Source organism: Excalfactoria chinensis, chromosome 1 (assembly GCF_039878825.1).
Source record: "Excalfactoria chinensis isolate bCotChi1 chromosome 1, bCotChi1.hap2, whole genome shotgun sequence".
NCBI lineage: Eukaryota > Metazoa > Chordata > Aves > Galliformes > Phasianidae > Excalfactoria > Excalfactoria chinensis.
This window is the reverse complement of record NC_092825.1, coordinates 102709545-102732098: the sequence shown is the minus strand read 5'-3', so window position 1 is coordinate 102732098 and position 22554 is coordinate 102709545. Positions and strand designations below refer to the sequence as shown.

The following is a 22554-nucleotide window of genomic DNA, read 5'->3' as shown; positions in this document are numbered from 1 at the left end:
CAAATAGATCTAATAGTCTTCTGAAGAGTGATTCCCAAAGCTTCAGCCTTTATTTTAGGAACGGGTGAGAAGCTGCTGGTTTTCATAAAATCAGAACTTTTTCATAAATCATCGTGTCAACGTGCATTTTATGTAACACTGACAAGTGCCTGCAAGTGACATTTTAGAGACGGATAAAAATCACATTAAGAATTCCAGGCTTACTTTTAACTTTTGTTGGTTTGCTTGTTTTTGTTACCCTGTTGCAATTTGTTTTCTCTGCATTTTCAATCTTTTAATTAAGTAGATTTTAAAGCAGTTGAAATAAAACAAGCAAGCAAGCAAACAACTAATAGTCAATTCTAATGCCTCATGGAACAACTGAAAACAAGAAAATAATTTTATTTGCCAAATACAAAATTAAGCTAATCATTTTTCTTCTTAACTTCTGTTTTTGTTTTTGTTTTCCCAAAACTGTGAGAACAGTGCTGGAGAGAAACTGTTTTCCACAGGCGGACTGAGTTGGGAGTGATTGCTCTTGTTGTTTTGTTTTCCCTTTCAAAAAGAGGACACATGCATCAACACACAGTCCTGAAATCTATGTCTTAATCACAAACAAACACTAGGAGCCTACATTTAGCATCCTGGCTGGCAGGATCCAAGAGAGCAAGTCCAGCACTGAAGTGAGATTATATAGTCCTGGTCATATGACTGACCATGGTGTTCCCTGGGACATTCAGTCTTCTTTCTGTGAGCAGCAGATTCATCAAAATTATCTATGCTTAACATGATGTTATGATGTGGAAAAATGATACCAAAATTACAAAATTGCAAAACCATGGCACTGTTGGTCAAGATTTCCAAGGGATACCAAAATAACCAGTGTCACTACCTCTGTGTAGTTCAGTTCAGCACGGATTCCCCTTTACAAGCTTCAAAGGTGCCTAGATTTTGTTATGACCTCTTGCACACCCCAGGTTGCCATGCTAACCTGGTCTCTCTAGAGAGAGTCTCTAGTCAACTCTGTCGGTAGCTGAGGACAGTGCCTGGGAGACACCGCACCACACTCTAGATCAACCTCATCACCTCCCTTGTTTTCTAGGATCTACAAAGATGTAATGTTCATTAGCCATATCCGTAGAAAGCCTCTCATTTCTATCTAGTTCTTAACCATATAGTATCTGAAATCTTCTTATTTTTGTACATTATGGGGGTCTTGCACTCTTCTGTGTAGCATTTGGTTTGAGGAGCTTCAGGTGTGAGCAACTGGTTACTGTGGCACTTGGTAAGCAATGTATTTTAGGTGAGAGTATCAGGCATTATGAATTATAATACATGACACTGACAACACTTGATTATTAGTGTATTCAGGAAATTCTATGAAGTTTAAGATAACAAACTGAAAGGAAGTTTTAGCAGTGTTCCCTGCAAGTAACTCCTTTACAGCTTCCGAAGGTATCCTACAGAAGAAGTTTTGGAAATCTCAGTTACCATGTAAAAGTAAATTCGAGTGCATTTGATTAGCATTTAAATGTCTGATTCCTGAATGTTTTCTGGGTAAATTAAGCCACATACAGGCAAAACAAACAAACAAACAAAAAGCACCAACCAACAACCCTGTAACCAGTGAAGCTGCAGATGTCATTGTGACAATTTCTGTGAGCAAGCTATAGCTAAAGAATTTACTCAATATGTGAAAATATTCTGTATCTGAGTGAGCTTTATATATTTAAACTAGTCTTATCTGCTGAGCTTTCCGCGATCTTCCTTACAGTGACCCATACTGTAAAACACTGCTGCAGAGCCCCCAGTGACATCCTCCCAAGGATGTGGCAGAGGTTGAAGGAAAAGCATTGGCTGCAGTAAGAAAAAAACAATGGATGGCTACTCATAAGAGATATAAGGATGTTTTAAAAAGATGCCGTTATTCTGTTTGCAGAAGCAAAGTGCACAAATGAAATGGAGAGGTTACTGTGTTTAGCCAATTTCCATACTTTTTCCTACTGTAAGTCTGGAGAACTTATTAAAAAGTGTAACAAACAGATGAGTAGTAGCAATAAATATTAACAATATGTTCCTTCTTTTACAAATATATACAGACAGATAAGAAGGTTTTTAATCCCCCTTGTGTTAAATTGTTGCTGTGTTCTAACAAGTCAGGAAAATAGCATCAGTTCTGGAGGGTGCTGAGCTCTATGTCTAGTGCTGCTCTCACCATCTCTCAAAGCAAGTGAACAAACAAACAAATGAAAAGGAAGTGGAGCAACTATTTTCTCAGATTTGCTGGTTCTCCCGGGGCTGAGATCCCATTCTTCACAGCATCTCACTGGTAGGACTTTGGAGAGCTGCGAAGAAATGTGATCGCTTGGTTTTTGTTTGTAGCACTGGGAATTTTCTGGGTTAATTAATCAGGGGCAATATCCTGCTCTGTGAGATAGCTTAACTGCAGAATTGTGTCAATAACATTAATGTTATGTTTCATTTGTCTGTTTTGTTTTAATCTCTTATTAAATAGACTCTTGGGATTCTGTTCAGAGAACCAAAGATGTTTCTCCTCAGCTAAACCAAGCTACTATCATTGATCTCCACCCTTCCTCAACTTACAACATCCGCATGTATGCCAAGAATCGGATTGGCAAGAGTGAGGCCAGCAATGAGCTTACCATCACGACAGATGAAGCAGGTACTCTCTGGCTTTGTAGCATCTGAATCGTTCTGGGAATTATTGTTCTTTGAAGAGAGGAGTCTTTACTTAAAATGCTGATTATGTTGCTGTAGCTGCATCAGAAGAAATACTGAATTTTTCCCATAAAACACTGTGACTTTTCTAAACTTCATCATAAGGGCTTATAATTAAAGCTATTTAGTGGCATCTAGTGGCCAGAAGACATTATGCTCCAAATTTTCAACTGGAAAAGGCACATATATCTACAGTGAGGCATCTCAGTAAACATTATACTTCTAGTGGTGGCCCAGCTCCTATGGATCTTGTGGCTTTCCTTAGATGACCAGATAGTACAGATAAGTAACTAATTTAGTATACATTTAGTATAGATAAATAATTTAAGCTGCCTCCTTTTGAAAACATTAATCCCCATGATGTTTTTTTTTCCTTTGTATATTACATCCCTCAAATTCCCCATCAAGTGGCTTTCTGATGACAAGTCAGTCATCTTTCATCAGTTAGCACCATTCCCCTTGTTCTTTGTTTCTGTACATCATTACAGGCTTCTGTAGCAGGAGGGCTGTGCCTGCATTTTCACTTTAATATCCGGAGCTTCTCATTTCTGTACTTTAAAAGTGCTATCTTGTAAAACTGTTTCTCAGGGCTAGGAGAAGTGGCAGCACTGTAAGGGCAGTGGAGCCTTGTGCGTGCTCACACATCACAAGTCCTCCATGTAACAGTGGGTAAGACTTATGGGATGAGAAGATGAGGGCTGCAGCTCTCTCTTGTAGTGATCAGAAATTAAAATTTTGTATGGATGTAAATACTGCTGCCAGATACATACTACTGTGTGAGATATACAAAGCGTGCTTGTGAAAGCGGCCAAGCAGGTTCAACACAACCCACTGAAACTGGGTGAAATTAGTCTAAAAAGTCTTGACCAGATAAGAACTTGATCATTTGCATTTGAAAACGTTTTTATTGTGCTAACTTTAGCTTTTCTTCTATTTTATCTAAAGTCTAAAACGCTTCTTTTCATTAGGGATTTTGAGAGAAAAAACATAATGCAGATATGTGGGTGACAGTGCCCTGGAAGAGAAAAATCCTACTTAATTTTTAAGGTTCCTGTTGGCCCAGACTTTAAACACTTGGTGATAGATTTTTAGTCCATTTCATATGTATACAACTCAGTAATTTCCACTGCTTTTCACTGTGGGTGAAACTACCCAAAAATATCCCCTATGTGAGGAGAACATGGCCTTGGTTCCAAGGGACTTTTTGAATAAGAATATGACACCTGGGCTTTCAGTGCAAAGCCCAGTAAACAGGAGGCAACACAAGCTGCATCTGTTCTTTCATCAAGTGTCATTTTTATCCTAATAGAAGAAAAAGAATGAAGAGTATTTCCATCTTTACAACCTTTCAATAAACAGCTTATTAAAAGTGAACAGTTTGCAACATAATTCTCATTTCATTGTGGCTTTTCTCTTCCTTTGTTCAATGAAAATGTGAAATCACTGTAGAAAACAGATTATCTATTCTTCCATCCTGTATGATCTGTATCCACAAAATGCCCATCTTTCTTTGTCTGTAAACATCAGAGTGTTGGATGTTGGGTCTTCTCTCTCATTCTCTGTTGTTCACCCATTCTCAAAATATTTTTTACTTGCTGAGATTTTCCCAATTGACAATTAAATTGTGAGGATCAGCAACTGACCTTGAAATGAAAAAGCAGCTTCCTCTTGAGCCGGGTGAAACCTCAGCATCACATTTTATTCAGTTCTTTGTAACTGAGCTTCAGAGTAATTGATCCTTTTGTCACTGTCTTTAAAGGAGCTGTCCATATGGAGAGAAAAAGCAGCGGTGTGAAACTGTATTCAAAAGTTACTGATCCACTTAGGGAACAATTGGGTGAGGGAGGGTCAGGCCTAGGCAAAGTATGTGTGCAGGTGGTGTGCAGTATACAGGATTATCATTTTTTGATCACTGTTTACCTGTGTTCTCTGATTTTACAATAGCAAATGGAAAATAGTATGAGTACAGGGAATAAGGGAGATAAAGTAATGCAAAGAGAGCAAAATAAAGGGAGAAGAAAGGCAACAGAAAAACTGAACAACTCAAACCATGCTATTGGCAAGGGTGCAGATTTTTTATCACATATTACTGTAACATGAGGTCTCTGCAGTGATATGATAGTTGAACGCATAGTTTTGTACTTTTCCACAGCTAGTCATGATTCCAAAACTTAGAGACCACATCTTTTCCGCTATACAACCACAATTAGTTCCTGTGTTGGAAAATGCACTCCAAGTATACACATGCTTGTCAGAAAACAAAACCTTTTAAACTGTTGCTTAATACTAAAGTCAGTAGAGGAAGCTGAGGTATCTGGCTTATGTCTTTGTCACAAGCTCTGTGTAGTGCTAAGTATGTAAAATAAATGACTTCTTATTTAACATTAACAATTCACCGCTCGTGCTGGGAACAATTAACTACTCAGGTCTGTATAAACTCTGGAGTCTTTCAAGGAAAAGATTTTAGGAGTACATTTTAAAACCCGTTTTCAGAACTGAATACTTTGCTCTGATTCCACTGTATCATAACATTCCCTGAGAAATGGTATTTCTGTTCGTGAATAGCGGGGACAGAATCAAGGACAATATTCAACAACATTCATAGAGGCCTCATTTTGTGTCAGTGAATTATTTCTCCTCTAGTTCCTGATCATGATGTAAGGGGAATAGAAATAAAGCTCTTTCAATCTATCTGTGAATATTACTTCTTTGAAGGACAGTAAAAAAAAAGGTACAGAATGAGGCATATTTAAATAACTTAAATATATTATAAGCTGCATTCTGAGTCTCTCTACTCTCATCAAAATTGTTCTGGTTACTGTCAATATAGCTGTCATTTACTGCTGCTCCACCTTTAACAGCCCCTTCTCACCCTTTTTATTGCTTTATTTTCCTTGTCATGATATTAAACTTAATTTAATGCCTTTTATTGAGGCCACACTGCATCTACAGAACTCTTGAGGAACAGCTTGAGATTACTTCATTTCTTTCTTCATTTCTTTCTTTTTCAGTAATTTATCTTGCTGAGCAAATAATTTATTTCACACCTCTTCATTCAAATCCAACCAAACCCAATTTTCAGAGGGGGGGGAGTCCTCTGAAAATTGTGAAATAATGAAGGCTGACTGACACGTTCCTATCTCACCTGCTTTTAAATAGGTTCTGCTGCCTTGCTGTCATCTACAGTGTTCTGACTCATGAAAATGTGTCTTGCTTACCTACAAAATGCAGGTAGAATCACAAGTATGTCACTGGACAAGAAAAGGCATTGTATTTCACTCAATTTTTTCCCAGGTTGCTACATTTTAGTGCGTGTTGTATTTTACTGTTGTTTGGAGATGACACCCAAACGAGTAAGATGCAAAGGTCTGGTTTTCTTTGGTCAAAGCAACAGCTTCAGTTTTTCATGTGACACTGTCATAGTCCAAATCTTTGTAATACTGCTGTGTTAATATGGTAACATAGCACATGAAGTGCGGAATTCTGTGTGCTATGAAGGCAATCTTGATGTATCTCTCTTTTTTCCTTACAGCTCCTGATGGTCCACCCCAGGATGTTCAGCTTGAGCCTATATCTTCACAAAGCATTAGGGTCACCTGGAAGGTAAATATAAACAACCAAGAAGGTAATCTGTGACAGTATTTTTGTGTTTTCCAGCAAAGCAAAGGCTTCTGATCACTGGTCTCAGGGTTACTTGATGGGTGAAATGATACATAATAATTTACTTAAAAAGATGTAAATAAAACAACAATTTAAGTTCAGTGCTTTTAGCAGAGCAAAAGGAGTAGATATTGAGGTAATACAGAATGTACAGTGATTCTCAACAACCAAAATAAATGCTTCATGGGTTTTTGCCTTTTTAAAGCATTCAGGAAACATGAGTGCCATCAGATCTAGCCAACTATAACACCCAAGTTTCTATGCATGGACTTGTTTTATTGTTTTCCCCTTCTTTTACGGTTGTGTGGGTAGGCAGATTGAAAGGCTTTGCTTGCTTTTTTAATGTTCAATTTGGAAGAGATTTTTAAAAGCAACTACAGAAGATAGGCAACATTGGTTTACTACTGCAATTTATAGACATCCTTTGTGATTCTGAAGATTTGCCATTACACTTAATAGCTGTAGAAATGTGCAGACAGCCACGGGACAAGCAACGTTTTCACATCTATATTTCAACAATGTTGCTTAAAATATGGTTTGATTTCTTACTTCCACATCACTTCAGCTACAGTCTAATGCCCTAATCCCTTGGTGTTTTCAGGAAAGCAGAAGCACATGAAAAGAGAAGCTAGAGTTGGATTTATGTGTAAATGGTTCTCAGGATTGTGTTTGGAACTAGATGGATTTGTAAATGTCAGGTGTCTGATATAACAGAATAATCTCAGAAATGAGCTCTATATTGAGTATATTCCCCATTGCCCCAGCAGGTCTCTTGAGCTGAGTGTAGAGAGGGATTTACGTAACTGGAGTGAGTCTAAGACTCACTTAGTCTGCTCTCTGCCTCTTGTTCTGCCACAGCCAGGGCTGTGCATTGACAGCACCACAATGTTTGTACATGTGCCGAATGAACAAGATAACAGATCTTTAATTCATTGACTATGAGTGAATGGTGCATGGTCAAGTAGCACAAGAGGCGCTTTGGCAGTGAGCTGCTCTTGGTGTAAGTCCTCAAGCCAGGGGAGTCCTATGGTCTCATCGTGCCACGGGACCCCAATTAGGTGCTGTTTTCCAAGCAGCAGGAACTCTGGAGGTCTGATTGTGAAAGGTTGAAAGGTTGAACAGAAAAAGGCAACATTGCCTCTGTGCTGAAATTCTGTCCACTACATCCTTTTACTCTCAAGCCTAAGCTTACTCAGCTTGAAAGCTATTTGTCTTGATATACAGTCATGACTTTATCTGGCAATAGGACAGCTCATCACATGGGTGCTGTGTTTCTCTGTGGTGCAGCAGGTAGTCAAAGTCTAATTCTTTTCCTTGACCTGGAAGCTCTTTAGCGGATAAAAGGGAAGTCACTGAGCTACCATCCTGAAGGGTTAGTGCTCACTTAGTCCCGCTTTTACTAGAAGAATTATTTCCTTAATGACATTTTGTAACAACAGTCCCCTAATTAAGAAATTACAAGCCAGGAATAAGCCATTCACTTTCCTCAAATATTTGATGTTTTGTCCTGTGCAGCTCACTTTTGATCCATGACTTAACACAGTCCCAAAGAACTCCTATAGTTCTGCTAATTTCTGGCTATTTTAGTAGGTCTTCATGATGCAGCAATCAATAGTCTGGTCATTTTTATTTGGAGGTATGTGAGGCTTTTGCCATGGAAACAAGTGATCAAGTACAAAAGAGGTTGTGTTCAGAACCATACTTATGCTTAAAGTTGACAAACCTTATTTAAATACAGCTGGTGCTAGTAACAGCAAAAGAAGCAGAGAATAACAGATGACATTTTATCTTGTACTAAGTTATATTTCTGCAGTTTACTTCCATTGTTAATCTTCTGCTAAAGCTTCTTTTAGCCCACCTTTTATAAAATTCCAGTTAAGCAAGCTTTCATAGTTCCATTTAATCCCATCTATTTAATCCCTTCTCACTGGTAACCAATGATATAACACAAGGAAGTGACACAAAGCCATGCCAAGGGAAGTTCAGAGTGGACATTAGAAAATATTTATTTACTCTGAGGGTGGTCAAACACTGATACAGGTTTCCTACCAAGGTGTTTGATGCCCCATGCCTATCAATATTCAGAGGTCACTTGGAAAACACCTTTAATAGTATACTTTAACTTTTGGGTAGCCCTGAAATGATCAGGGAGTTGTATTTGATGTTCGTTGTAGGACCCTTACAACTGAACTGTACTATTCTATTCCACTTCTGTGTGTCTTTCATACGATGTTGTATATCAGATTGAATTTTTTAACCCGCAGTATTTTTGGTAGTTGAAAAGGATGCAGAGAAAATGAGAATTAAACAGGAACTCCCATCTAGGAAAAAATACAAAAACAATCATTCTTTTTCCTTGTAACTCTTTATTGAGTAAAAGAAACCATTCAGTTTCAGTGTGTGAAATATCAATTCTCTTCTTTATTCGCATACGTGTTTACATTTACAGAATGTCAAACTTAACAGAAATCATTAGTCCTTTATTTAAAATATATTGCATTTTTAGGAAAAAGAATATCAGAAGATCAAGATCTGAAACTTTTTCATAATATTCTAACAATAGCTAATAATATTCTAACAATAAGCTAACAATATTTTTCTCCAGAAACAATTTTCAATGGACAAATATTGTTTCACTGATGTTTTTACTAAAAATGGATGTATAAACAAGATATCTACAAGCTTGTAGATATCAAGCACAATTTATTTGTGCAGTGAGTAAACCCAAAATGAAGTTTTAGATTTAGTTTTTTTTTTTTTTAACTTATTACTTAGGTAGTAATAAAAGGGAACATTTGAGTCTTAGTGGAGCAGAAGATTTCAATACTCTGAAGTGACCATGAGCTTTTTTTTTTACATTGCATAATGTTTTGAAGAGAAAAAAGTAAAATGTGTATATTTTATTTAAAGAAAAAGCCTCTGATCTAAAACAATTACAGTGATGTTTCATGAAAAATTCAAAATTCGCTGTTTTATTCCGATTCAAAATGAGAAAGTATATAATTACAGAATTCCCAGTGAAAAGGCTATTCTGGCTCTAGTCTTGCACTGAGAACATTTAAATGCAGATTCAATCTTATCATTATGTTCCATCTGTTTTACAGTATGACATGTGCATATGTGTTGTGTAGTCCTTTGTTTTATTGTGTAAAAGGTGTACATTCACTTTTCTTGATAAACAATACATGCCTTACAGTATATATAGTGTATGAATACACAGTATCTTAATGTGTACTGTATGTGGCAGCAGGTAGTGGGTGCCATTCACAGAATAAATATTCTTCATATTTTTATGTGTGTTGCTTGCAAGTTGAATGTGTTTGTGGCAATGGCCTTTTTTTCATAAATCTCTTACGGTAATGCATGAGGGTGTTCCATTTGTGGCCTTTAACTCTGAGATGGTTTAGACCTTGACACCACAACTGGACTCCTGCTAATATTAGAGACAAGAAATTTTTTGCAAACTGTTGAGAATTTGCCCAGGTGTGGTGGGATCCAACATTAATGGAGAGAAGTGATGCCCTGGAATAATTAAACTGGCATCTCCAGAGTTTTGTACATTCAGAAAAGAGACAGTGATCTGCAACATTGTCCTAAGGCTCTTGTATCTCTGACATTTGAGTTGTTCACTACCTTGTCTGAGCTGTTTGTCCTTTAGACAACTTGAAATGTTTAGATTATGTTAGCTCAGCCTCTTTGCCTCTTCTTTTCAAGACTGACAGTCTTTCTAAAGAAGTATTTTATTTACAGCAAAACATAGAAATGTTCAAACATGAAACAATTATTCTGTTAGATCTGAGAAAACAATTTGAATACTTGTGGTGCTCCTTAGAAGGAGGTCAAGTTTTTTGCATGCTGAGTCCTAATTTGGTCACCTTTGTCTGAGCAGACAGCTCCGTGTATGCAGAGAGCTTATCAGTAATAGAAGAATTGAAGTAATACAGGAGAAATTCTGGAGGCTGCAGGAAGGAAGAATGTAAAGCATCTGGAAAGATAATACAGTCAGTTCTATCCAGTGTTAAATATGAGGAAGGTGTTGATTTTTGCAGAGCAATGATTTTTTTGTAGTGGATAAAATTAAAATTCTGTGCTGGTTTTATTAGCTTGAGTGAGCCTTTGCTCCGGTGGACAAGAAACATGCTGAAGTAGACAAGTCCTGTGGCAGAAAAAAAATAGTCTTGAGTGAGAGTTCCTCAGTAGATTTAGTAGGGTATAGTAACACGAGAAAGTGCTGCCTGTGCCAGTGAAACTCATCTAAAGTTTCTCTCTGATAAGCTGCATCACCATGACCTTTTGTATGGGTCAGTGGTACAGATGAACTTGGTGGTATCTTGTATGAATTTGGAAGAAGGCTGATGGATTTGAAAGAGCTTTTTGTTCATGGATTATAAACTGTACCTTAAAATATTTGTACTAATTATATCTAATATTTACTGGAATATCAGATAGGAATGTAATCACATACTGAGATTAGTCCACTAAATAAAATCACAAAAGGTGTTTCTATCAATACTGGTCTTTTACCCTGGTTTGCCAATCCTTATTTTAATGACAACAAATTTTGCTGCAGAATGCAGATATTATTTCCACTACTTAAGATACAAGGAATCTTCTGCTTTGACTGGGAAGTACTGTACATAATTATGGCCAACAATTTTTGTATTGTCCATATTTTTGAAAGCCAGATATCTTACTCCTTGTCTTCTTAGCTATTCATTATGCAAATCCTTGGTTTCCAATTCATTATTGCCTTCAGCACTCATTATCTAGTCATCTTTCTACACTACACACTGAATGAACAGAAGCATATTTCAAAGCACAGGATAAAAATTTCCCAATACATCGAACTCAGTAAACTTTACCTGACTGCTTTCAACAGATCAATAAATGTGCTATTAAAGATTTAGTGAGTGAATGGCAGGGGCTTCTGGTAAAACCACTATTAGTAGAAAATGGTAGGCCTGTAATGCAAAGATACTATTAGCAAGTCAACTTTGATTCATCAGATAGGAAAACGAAACATTACACACAATCAAATTTTATCCAAGAAATATTTCCTTCTGAGATTTTTCCTTGTATTAAGCATTTAATGGTCCTAATTTCAGCCAAAAAGCTTAATTCATGCACTATTAAAGCAACCTATGTTTAAATTTATATATAATTGTATAAAGCTTTGATTTCATGTGCAAGGAGGACCTTTGAATTTTTGCTTAGAAATAGGCTTGCTTGCAATAGGAAAACAAACAAACAAACAATAAAGAAGTGGACTTCTTGTGTATTTCAGAATTTTAAGGGATGAACTTGATTTTGGAGATATGTATTTAATGTGTAATTTTTCATATCCTGTTTAGGCTCCAAAGAAGCACTTGCAAAATGGAATTATTCGTGGATACCAGATAGGTTATCGGGAATACAGTGCAGGTGGCAATTTCCAGTTCAACATCATCAGTATTGATACCACAGGGGACAGTGAAGTTTATACCCTGAATAATCTGAAGAAATTCACACAATATGGCATGGTAGTTCAAGCTTGTAACCGGGCTGGAATAGGACCTTCTTCTCAGGAAATCATCACCACTACTCTTGAGGATGGTAGGTATTGGCAAACAGCTGTTGTGAGTCACATTATGATTTCTTTATTTCTTTTTACCTTATATATTTGCTGGTCGATTGGTGATTATTGTAAGCAGAATAGTATAAAACCAGGCTTTGCAGTTGCTATAAAAGTAAACAACTGGATAGGTGGAAAGGAAGAGGTTAGCCAGTGGCCATCTACAGTTCTCATTGTAATTGATGCAGAATCACTAAGGTAAATAAATGCTAACTTATGTACTGATGGGATATATCCTGTTGTGAATAATATTAACTAAGACCATAACTTTCATTCAGAAGCTGATTACTCTGGTGTTTACATATTTGCAAATTTTGTGATCTCATCATAGCTTCATTATACACTTTGAAATGCTAAATATAACTCAGAAAGGAGAAGTGATGCTGTTAATTTTGTTGGCTTTATTTTGTTTCCAAATTAAACTGCTGGGAAACCAGGAGCTCTTGTGTTCCATAATCTCTTGTCACCCTAAACAGAGATGTGTGTATTTTCAAGGATATCCAGACTGTTGAGAAAAAGAAAGTAAAATCATTATTTCAGACAAAATGCAAGTTTTCTAATCTAAGAAACAATTTAGATATGTTTTTTCAAACTGTGTAAAATGAGCATCTCAAACAATGAGAGGGAGTCCTCTAGTGGAAGAGAATGTTTTCATATCCAAAAAGAGTCCCAGTATAAAAGCAAACTCCACATAATCCTAATAGATGGCATAGGTCAGATTTTCAGTGTATTAAAGTCAGTTCCAGCTAAGAATCTGACTTTTTATATGTGAGAAATTAAGGGAATGCTTGATAGCTACAGACTTTGAGGCATATGCTTCCTGGAAGGCTGGTGATTTTCATTTTCTCTGAATGTTTCTAGGCCCAGGCAGATTACTGCAAGATGTCAGAAAGCGGTATACTTACATATACACGTATTTTGAATTATAATATGTAATATTTTTATCTTCAAAATCTGCTTTTCTTTGCAATGTTATTTTTTGTCCCTGTGCAATTTTAGGTCACTCCAAAGCAGCATCAAAAACTAATACTGAAGTCATTGCTCTGAAACTTAATAGCCAACAGAAAATGTTTTATATCTCACTGATTTATTTATTTATTTCCCTCTAAATGTTAGTGAAAATAGTCTACTAATATTTTTCCCCAATACTTTTTCAAGCAGCTGCTTCATTCCCCTGCACCATACTGATTTGATGAGACCATTAGGATTTTTCAGAAGGATGGTGATTTGGGACAGAACTTTAAAAAAATAAAAATAAAAAAAAATTAAATTGTTTGCAAAGTGTGTTCTGCATTTTTAATCATTAGGACACATTTCAATTAACACAAAAACATTAATATTAATATTAATAATAATAATAATAAAAGTTCTGTTTAAAGACAAATCAGCAAGCGAGGGAGGAAAAGTGACCAAAAGTTATTACAGGGACATCATCTTCACTTGCAGAAACATGTAGATTCTAGCAACAATTAAAGCTTAGCACTTTAAACAGTATGTAACTGATAGACTATGAGTGGTTGGATAGCAATATGGATTGAAAGTGTTGCCAAAAGGGAGTCTTCTAACAAGTATGGAAGAGTGTTCTCTTGTATACATATCTTCAAACTGGGTACATGCATGTGTACATATATTGAGTTGTATTCATCGAGTTAAAAATAGTGAATATTTTATTTCAGTGCCCAGCTGCCCTCCAGGGAATGTGCAAGCCACTGCCACATCACCAGAAACCATTTCTATTTCCTGGTCAACGCTGGCAAAAGAAACTCTGAATGGGATTCTGCAAGGATTCAGGGTTATCTACTGGGCCAATCTCTTGGATGGAGGTAATATAATTCTGTCACTAAGTAGCAAGATATGAATAGCAATTATATCAGTTATTCTCTGTTGTGAAAGCATTGTACTTCCTTTACTCTTTGGTTTAGAGAAACCACCATCTACCTGTGAAGGAAACTACCTTCTATAGAGCTTTAACACAGTAGTACGCATTGCAAAGCTGACTGCAGAGGCCCTTGGGAAGGCTTCCACAATGGGACTGCAATATTCCATAGACCGGACAGAGTACCCAAAATGGCTCAAACAAATTTCATCCCACTTACATAGTCAAGCGGGTCTTTATTAAAGAATGATGATATGAACTTTGAAAATACCTGCCTAACCTTGGTTATCTCGTTTGTTTTGGTTTGTGACAGAGTACATTTCAGCACCACAGTTGAAGACAACAGAAGGAAACATTTTGTAAAAAGGCTTATTATTTTCATACCAGCTTCTTCTGTTTGGCTTATATTTTGTACTCTCAGCACAATTATCATATTAGCATAATAAATAAACCACTGAGCGGAAAATGAATGAAATGACCAAAAGAGAACAGAGATACCCTATTAATATGCAGTTTATCGCATGATGACAATAATTCTACATGTGGTCCTTTCTTGTATGTTAAGTACTAATAGGTTTGAGTTGCACATGCCTTTACACCTATTAGCTCTGTTGAATTTTTTGCAGTTCTAGGGCAATGACTTGTCTTCCTTCTTTTGTGTTCACCCATCCAAATCACAGTTCATTCTAATATACTAATATTCTAATATGTTATAAATCTTGACCTCTGTCAGTATGAGAAGGGAACCTCAGAGTGGATGCGTAACTCCAGGGCCCATTGCTACTTCTGGCAACATTAAAATAAGCCACCAATTCATTTGTATATTTAAATTTAAAAACGAAAAATATATTAAAATCATGCATAAAAATGTAGACATGACTGACATAAAACTAAATGTTCAGTGATGACTGTAGTGTTTGGATCAGTTCCCATGTGAATATTATCAGTGCGTGTCTAAGCTCCTACATGATGTCTTACAGCATGATGAAAAAAATGATGATGTTCATGCAGTGCTTAAAACTGAATTTTCATCTTTTTTTTTTCCTGCTTTATTTTCTGCCCTAAATATGTCTTAAGCTTTTTTTTTTTTTTTTTTTTTTTTTTTTTTTTTGCCATATGGATTATAGTTCTTAGCTTGTTGAAAAAACAATACATATAAAGTGCATCATTTCTCTGCAAGTAAATCTGGTTTTACTATGTTTAAACCTATTGCTAGCTGGTATTACTGCCATCAAGTGCTTCACAGAAGTACTTGATTCATATTTTAAAATGAAGAAGATTTTTGTTTGTTTGTTTGTTTTCAAAAGGGGAAACCCTTTATAAAAATAATTGGCTCATTTTTGCTTTAGGTTGTATTCTAAAGTAATTTATTCTCATGTTCTGTATGGAAAATTTAATAATTAGGAATATTAAATTCTATTCTCCATATTAAAAAAAAAAAAAAGACTTGGAAGCCAAAAGAGGGTCTGCTTTGAACTGTAATAAAGCTCAATATAAAGGAATTTAGTTTAATTTCTTATACTCCATTGCTATTTTGTAATAGTAAAGCATTGCATTTATTAATCTTCAAGATATTCACAGTAGGTATCAATAGCTGGGAAGACTTACTTGCCGATAACTCGATTTCCTTCTTATTTTATAGAGCTAGGAGAAATAAGGAATGTCACTACTACACAGCCATCTCTAGAGCTTGATGGTCTGGAAAAATACACCAACTACAGCATTCAGGTGCTGGCTTTCACACGAGCTGGAGATGGAGTGAGAAGTGAACAAATTTTCACCCGCACTAAAGAAGATGGTAAGGAGTAAAGCATTTCCATTCCCTACTTCCATAAGAGGCTTGTATGCCTCGAGATTTTAAAATAGTGCCAATTTTGTATATGACAGTCAGAGTGAGATTTCTGTCTGAAGATCATGAGCTAGCAACACACAGAGAGCAGCGTGCATCCACATCTTTGAAAACAGTCTGAGTGTTTCCAGGACTCCAGTTCAGATTAGATGGAAGTTTTTAAGTAATTCTCAGTATCTGAAGAGGTTTATCTTTACTTCTGTTTTCAGTTACCTCAGGATCTAATGGGAGAATTTTGAGATTGAATCAAAATGATTGAAAAGGGGGAAAGAAGAAATGACTATTCTGGGATGTTCTTATATAACTGAGATGCCTCTAAGAAGGTTTTCTTCAATATAAGACAAAAACTTCCTCCAAACACCTCCTCTTTCAGAAGCAAAATGGAGAACAAAAATCTTCTGCTTTTTTTCATTGATTAGAGCATGGACAATTTAGGTCCTAATGCTGAAAATTTTAAAGTTTTCTCCTTATCCCGTTCAGATGTTTTGAAAAATCTTTGAGATGGATGAATGCTTCTGTAAAGACTTTTGAACATTTGGATGCTATTAGATAAGAATATTTTGGCAGGAATATTCATAGAATCATAGAATCACCAAGGTTGGAAGAGACCTCAAAGATCATCTAGTCCGACTGTACACCTATTATCAATAGCTCCCACTAAACCATGTCCCTCAACACAACATCCGGTCTTTCCTTGAACACCCCCAGAGTCAGTGACTCCACCGCCTCCCTATGTAGTCCATTCCAGTGCAATATTGATGCTGTCCTAGCATGTTCCTAGCAAGGAAAATCATAAAGGCTTTATGGGAAGCCCCTGTATTGGTTCCTTTTGAGTTAACAAAAAGTTAAAGGGAACCATTAGCCACCAGCACTTGATTGAATGTGGATAACATCTGGGCTCTGTATGATGTTCTTCCAGCTTTTGAAATTGAACAGATGACAGAATTGGTGCCTGCAGTATCTCTGTCTCTTATCCAGAACACCAGTAGAGTATTTTAATGTTCCTGAAATTTTCCTGACATTGGGCCAAGACCACCCCCCTGCGCTAAAGATCATTGCAGCCATTACTAATGTTTACTAAGCTTGTCTCAAAAAATTGCAGTGATGGGGACTCCATAGTCTCCTCCTGGACCACTTAAGAAACATCCCACAAAGGGCTACAAAGATGGTGAAGGTTTTAGAGGGGAAGATACAGGACTAGTGGGTGAAGTCCAGAGCAGAGAAGGCTGAGGGAAGGCTTCATGGTGGCCTATAGCTCCACTATTGCACAACAACAGTGCCCAAGGGAACGGCATGGAGCTGTGCCAGGGGAGGGGCAGCTGGGGGTCAGGAAAAGGGTCTGCACCAGAGGGCAGTGGGCATGGAACGGGATGCACAGGGCTGTGGGCACGGCCCCCAGTGCCAGAATTCAGGAAGTGTCTGGACAGCACTCTCAAAAGTAGGGTCTGATGTTGGGTGGTCCTGTGGGGAGCCAGGAACTGGACTTCTTGATCCTTGTGGGTCCCTTCCAACTTGGGTTATTCTATGACAATACAATCTCCACTGCTAAAAAATATGTTGAATACTTCCCTCTGCTTTTCTGGCCAGGGAGACAAATGGATGACTTTCCACTTTATAAAAGTATTTTTATTGTAAGGTTGCTGTGCCTGTAGTTCCCTGACCTTTTCCATCCTATCTGTTTCCAGTTTAAAACAGCCCTGAAATAGTAGAAGATCCACATTTTTTGTTTTTTATTTTTATCTATCTTTTATTTTTCTTAGCTCTCTTCTGTCTAGTTTGCTTTTCCCTAAATCTTGGTGGCTCTTTTGCTCTCTCTGTTTCTGAGATCTGACAGGCCTTGATATCTGGGAAGCACATATAATCTGCCCATGTTTGGCTGCTGTGCAGTGGCTCATATCTTATCTTTAATCCCTCTGGCAATGAAGCCACAGGGCTGTTCAGCAGTAATTCACCCTGAGGCAGTATGACTAAACTTTTCAGATGTTTTGTGTTGCCTCACAGTGATTCCTCTCATTACATCTTTTGTCCAGAAAAACTGAACTGAAAGGTGTTGCTAAAAAATGCAGCGATTTCATGTTTTGCTTCAGCTTGACAATTTTTTATTAAGAGCAATAAAAGTCTAAAGTGGAATACACATGGGGCTGCCATGAAAAATGAGCTCAAACTCAAGTCCCACATGTAAACATCTTTAAGGCTATGGAAGTTAAATGGAAAAAGAGCATTCATATTGCCATCTGTAAGTATCCAGTAGGTGCCTTGATCCTCAGGAATTTCCTCTGTAATATTCTAAGGAAAAAGAGACTCCTGTAGAGGAATATTCAGTAAGGATAATTCCAAAAGATTCTACTCTGAAATTATTTTTGAGCATTATCTCAGCAGAAGGAATACAAATAATTGCAATCTTAACAGAGCTTAGATCTAAAAATATTATATTTCTACTTCCAGACCTTCTTTTGTTAAAATTGTGACCTAAGATATTCTACTCTCCTCTAATAAAAATCTGCAATTCTGAGACGTTTTTTAAGTGGCTGCCAAGCCTTCCCTATCATTACTACCACAAGACCTTATCACACCATTGATTTCTTTTCCTTTTTTCATTTCTTTTGGATTAGAGGAAACTTTTCTTTGTGAAATCGATGGTGCAGCATGATCCCTTGCTGCTTTTGAAAGGCAGACCGTAACCTCCTGTCATTTCTCTGTTGCTGTTTAGTTTGGAGACATCAGGCCGGAATTTCTTTTGCAGGTCTGAAATCTCCAGTGTGGCAAAATAGAAGTATCCCAGGGAGTGAAGCAGTCAGCCTGAGTGAAATGAATTGAAGCTTCGATTTCCTGTAACATTTCGTACTTATTTTAGACACCAGGGGTCAGACACCACTGCTGATCAGCTTATGAAATAGGAATAGATCTAGCAAATAGCAGGGAATGAGCTATCCTCTCAATGTGATCGTATTTTGGCTTTTGTCTCATTTTTGGTCGTGGTGGTGTTGTCATTTTCTCTTGAAGTTCCCCTTGGCAGAAATAGAGTGAAGCAGAAATGCCCCTTTTATTAAGAACTGATTGTGTTTTTGTCCCTTGCCCTTTCTACTTTGCAGCGTTTTTAACAAGCTGGTTATCTTCTTCAGTCAAGGACTTCTTTTATTACATCCTTTAAAACTGAAGTTTCTTCAAATTCTCTTCAAAGTATTATGGCCTCAAAAGCTACCCTACTCAGTAGCAATGGGAAACAATGAATTTTCTCTCTGTTTCTGTGTTGCATATATGATATTATAAAACCAAATTCAAGAAAATATGTTTGCTCTCCATATAAGCTGGATTCACCATACAGCACCTCAGCAGACTGAAGCACCTCTAACTCCAACCTTGGGCAGAAGGGATGAACAGAGGACACAGCTCAAAGGGAAAGCTTCCTGTAGTTGGCAATTAGGCTTAAAGTGGCTGCTTGTCACTTGGTGCCCAGCAGATGTTGCTTCTGGGGTTTATGTGTTGCAGGAGGAAAGAGGAATAATTAAATCGCTGAATATCCTGTGTTGGAATGGACCCACAAGGATCATCAAATCCAACTCCCAGCACCATGCAGGACGACCCAAAAATCACACTATATGTCTGAAAGTGTTGTCCAGATACTTCTTGAACTCTGTCAGCTTGGGACTGTGCCTGCTGGTCCCCTGAGGAGCCTAGTCCATGGGGAGGAGTAACACTGAATCCGTTCATGTGATCAAGGCTCAATTCTGCCTGAATCCAATGAGATTTCCCACCTCTCCTCTCTCTCTCTCTCTGGACATTATATTTTTGGCAATTGGTGTGACAGGGATGGATATACAGATACCATCTGATGAAGCTCTGTGCTTTTTCTTAATGGAATGAGCATAAATCCAATGAAAGCATGATCATTGCTCAACTCAGCATAGGCTCTACCTGCTGGTGATAGGGGTGGCTGTGTAATTCACCTCTGTCCTGAAGAGACTTGTATGGCTTAAGCCTGGGCACTGTGTTGCAATTTGCCAATAATATAGCCATAATATATTATTTTATTTTATTTAGTTATTTTCAGAGGTCTCTGATTTTATATTTTTGTCTAACAAAAGAAGGCAGAGAATATTAACGCTCCCCATGTGGAACTGTCTGAATTTGGTAGGAATGATCTAATTAATAGAGGCTGGTTCAGAAGGAAGGAGGTTTGGACAATATCTTGTGAATGTATTTCAGCTAGCATAAACTGAAATTTTAGATGGAATAGGTACATTAACACAGGACTACTGGAAGTAATGAGGATTTTATTTAGTTTTGTTTTTCATAAGTTTAACAGTTCTTAGGACAGTTTTATGTGGTGTGGAATTAGAAATCTCTTAGGGAGCCAGGTCCGTTTTTCTGTTATAATGGTTATATTACTCCTAAATGCACAGCACTTGCCTCCCTGCTATTCAATACTGTGAAGAAAAATGGTGATAATTTAACTGCTTATGAAAAAGGGAATGAGAAAGTTCCTGGAGCTCCTCCCCATTATCCTGAACATCTAAATGCAGTTCCCTGGACTAGTCATGTCAGGATAATTGCTTTATCTGTGTTTGCATTTCACTTGCAGTGTCAGGAATACAAAGTGTTCTTGTCTACATGAAAGCTGCATGCTATTTCTGTGTCTCTGAAAGCCTAGTTAGTGGGAGCATGAGGCTATCTTTGATTTTAAATCAAATGCCAGATCTACTCCCTGGAAGCTGGCAAAGTTGGCTGGAAGCAGTTCTCTGCTTCTCTGCCTTTTTTTTTCTTCAGCTTCTTACCACTGTTTTACACCTGGTGACCACAGGAAAAAAAGAATCTGTGCTATAGCACGTGTTTAGCTTGTCTTTGCTAGGATATGTGGGAGCCAGTGTTCCAAATAAACATCCCATGGGGGTCTCTTTGCACTGATGTCTCAGCATAGCTGAAGGTAGCAAGGCTACAGAATGCAATGGCAACAAGAGAAACACCTCAAGTTAGCATAAGATGTGTCTTTCCTCACCAAGATGCAATAGACATCACATCCCTCCTGCACAACTTCTTCTGATATGAAAGGAACCCATGTCTAGAAACAAATGTTTCAGCTAATGCCACATTACCTTATAATAATGAGTTAATAATGAGGAAATGTATGTGCTGCCCCACACACTATCGTTTCCACGCACACAACCTAGCAAAAATAAGTAGTGTAACAAGAAGAGGAATAATAACTGAACTTTTGGAATAATTTCAGCAGCACTGTCAAAACTGTTACCTGATTCCAGCCCTTGATCCAAGAAGGTGAAAGGGCCCTTAGATTAGAAAAGGTTTAGAAATTGGACTTCTTGAGTTCTTTCTAACCTCCCATTATACTGGTCTTTATATCAAACAGAAATACTGTCCAATGGCAGTTCATGTTTTCCACATGTGCCCATTGACTAGAAAATGAGAGATGAATTCCAAACAGTTGACAGTTCTGACCAATTACCATCTGAATGTGTCCCTATAGATCACACCCTAATTTAACAATAAATTACTTGAACCTCATACATCTATTTGCAGTGATTTCCAGAAAACATTACTAACTGTAAAGGAATCCCCCTGTGGGTTAATTAATTACCCTGGAGAGCTAGCTTTCACTCTTCAGCAGCATGAGCAAATAGCATTTCTAATGAGCTGGGTATAAATAACAAGTTGAATGCTGTCAAGCATCAATATTTACTCTGCATTGGATAGAACTGCTAGCCGAATTAGCCCCTTTGCAGCAAGTGGCTGGGTTTGCATGCAATTATAATCATGACATTCTCACTTGATGCCTTATTAACTTTTTCAATACATTATGAATAGAAAGGGCATATTCAGAAATTTTGCACTGAGTGATACTTATCTTCAGTTTTGCTGCATTTTCCCTTTGAACCTATATGGCCAATATAATATATAGCCATAAAATTGAAGGTTTCTTTATATGCCTTTAAAAATCCAAAGCAGTTATCTAAAAAAGCTAAGGTCTCACGCAGTCAGGCTTCTCTTTAAAAGTAATTTTTTGTATTTATTTAAACTCGGAGAGCCAAGATTGAGGGTCCACCTATAAAATTCTGCTTGCTGGGAAAGATTTTGTCCATCTGTAGTACACAACAAATGTTTTTTGTTGATGTAAAGTAAGCCAAGCAATCTCTTTGACCGTTATTCTACTGTAAACTCTAATATTTTGGTGGTTTTACTTAAAATTAGACCAAAAATGTGAAATATTCCCCAATCCAGAATTTCAGCAGATAACAGAATCCATCCAAATGTGCTGTATCATCTTTAATAACCCATGCAGTTATTTCCAATATTACATACCTATTTTAGTAATTTAACATTATTCTGCACATGCAGTATTAAAAATGTCTTGTAAATGTTTTATTTTGATTAATTTAATGCTATTTTAAAATATTTTCCCATTCAAACTTTTTTTCCCAGGAAACTTTATTCTACTCTTGCTACTTTGATTAAGTGCAAGATTACATATATGTGATACTTTATGGATGTTCTAGCATGCAGGAGGCTTCTTTTCACATTATTATAGGAGCAGTTGCAAGGCTAGAGGACATTATGCAGTGTAACATGAGCTTGAAAAAGAACATACACATGAATTTGAAGTCTTCCTGAAGTACAAGTATGCAAAGAGTCAAGATTATGTATCCAGAATTTTTATTTCCCAGCCTAAGTGTTTTCCATTCAATTTGAGAGAAGCATTTTTTCCTCTTTTTTTCTTTAACAGTTTTCAATAGCTTACTCAGATAGCTAATTAGAAAAATAAATGTGTACATGTAATGCAGTGCCAGATACAGGTCAGAGCTGCTGAGGGCAAGTCTAGGGGTAGGA

The 22554-nt window shown here is 37.1% G+C and overlaps 1 protein-coding gene across 2 annotated transcripts in view; it reads left to right on the top strand.

Annotated features, from left to right (window-relative positions):
- DSCAM (DS cell adhesion molecule) overlaps nucleotides 1-22554 on the top strand; it is a 424636-nt gene that overhangs the window by 331494 nt on the left and 70588 nt on the right. For both annotated transcript variants that reach the window (XM_072332968.1, XM_072332974.1), the window contains exons 15-19: nucleotides 2495-2662; nucleotides 6251-6321; nucleotides 11730-11970; nucleotides 13666-13812; nucleotides 15508-15663. In XM_072332968.1, the coding sequence (XP_072189069.1) occupies nucleotides 2495-2662; nucleotides 6251-6321; nucleotides 11730-11970; nucleotides 13666-13812; nucleotides 15508-15663 (783 nt within the window). The remainder of the gene's footprint in view (nucleotides 1-2494; nucleotides 2663-6250; nucleotides 6322-11729; nucleotides 11971-13665; nucleotides 13813-15507; nucleotides 15664-22554) is intronic.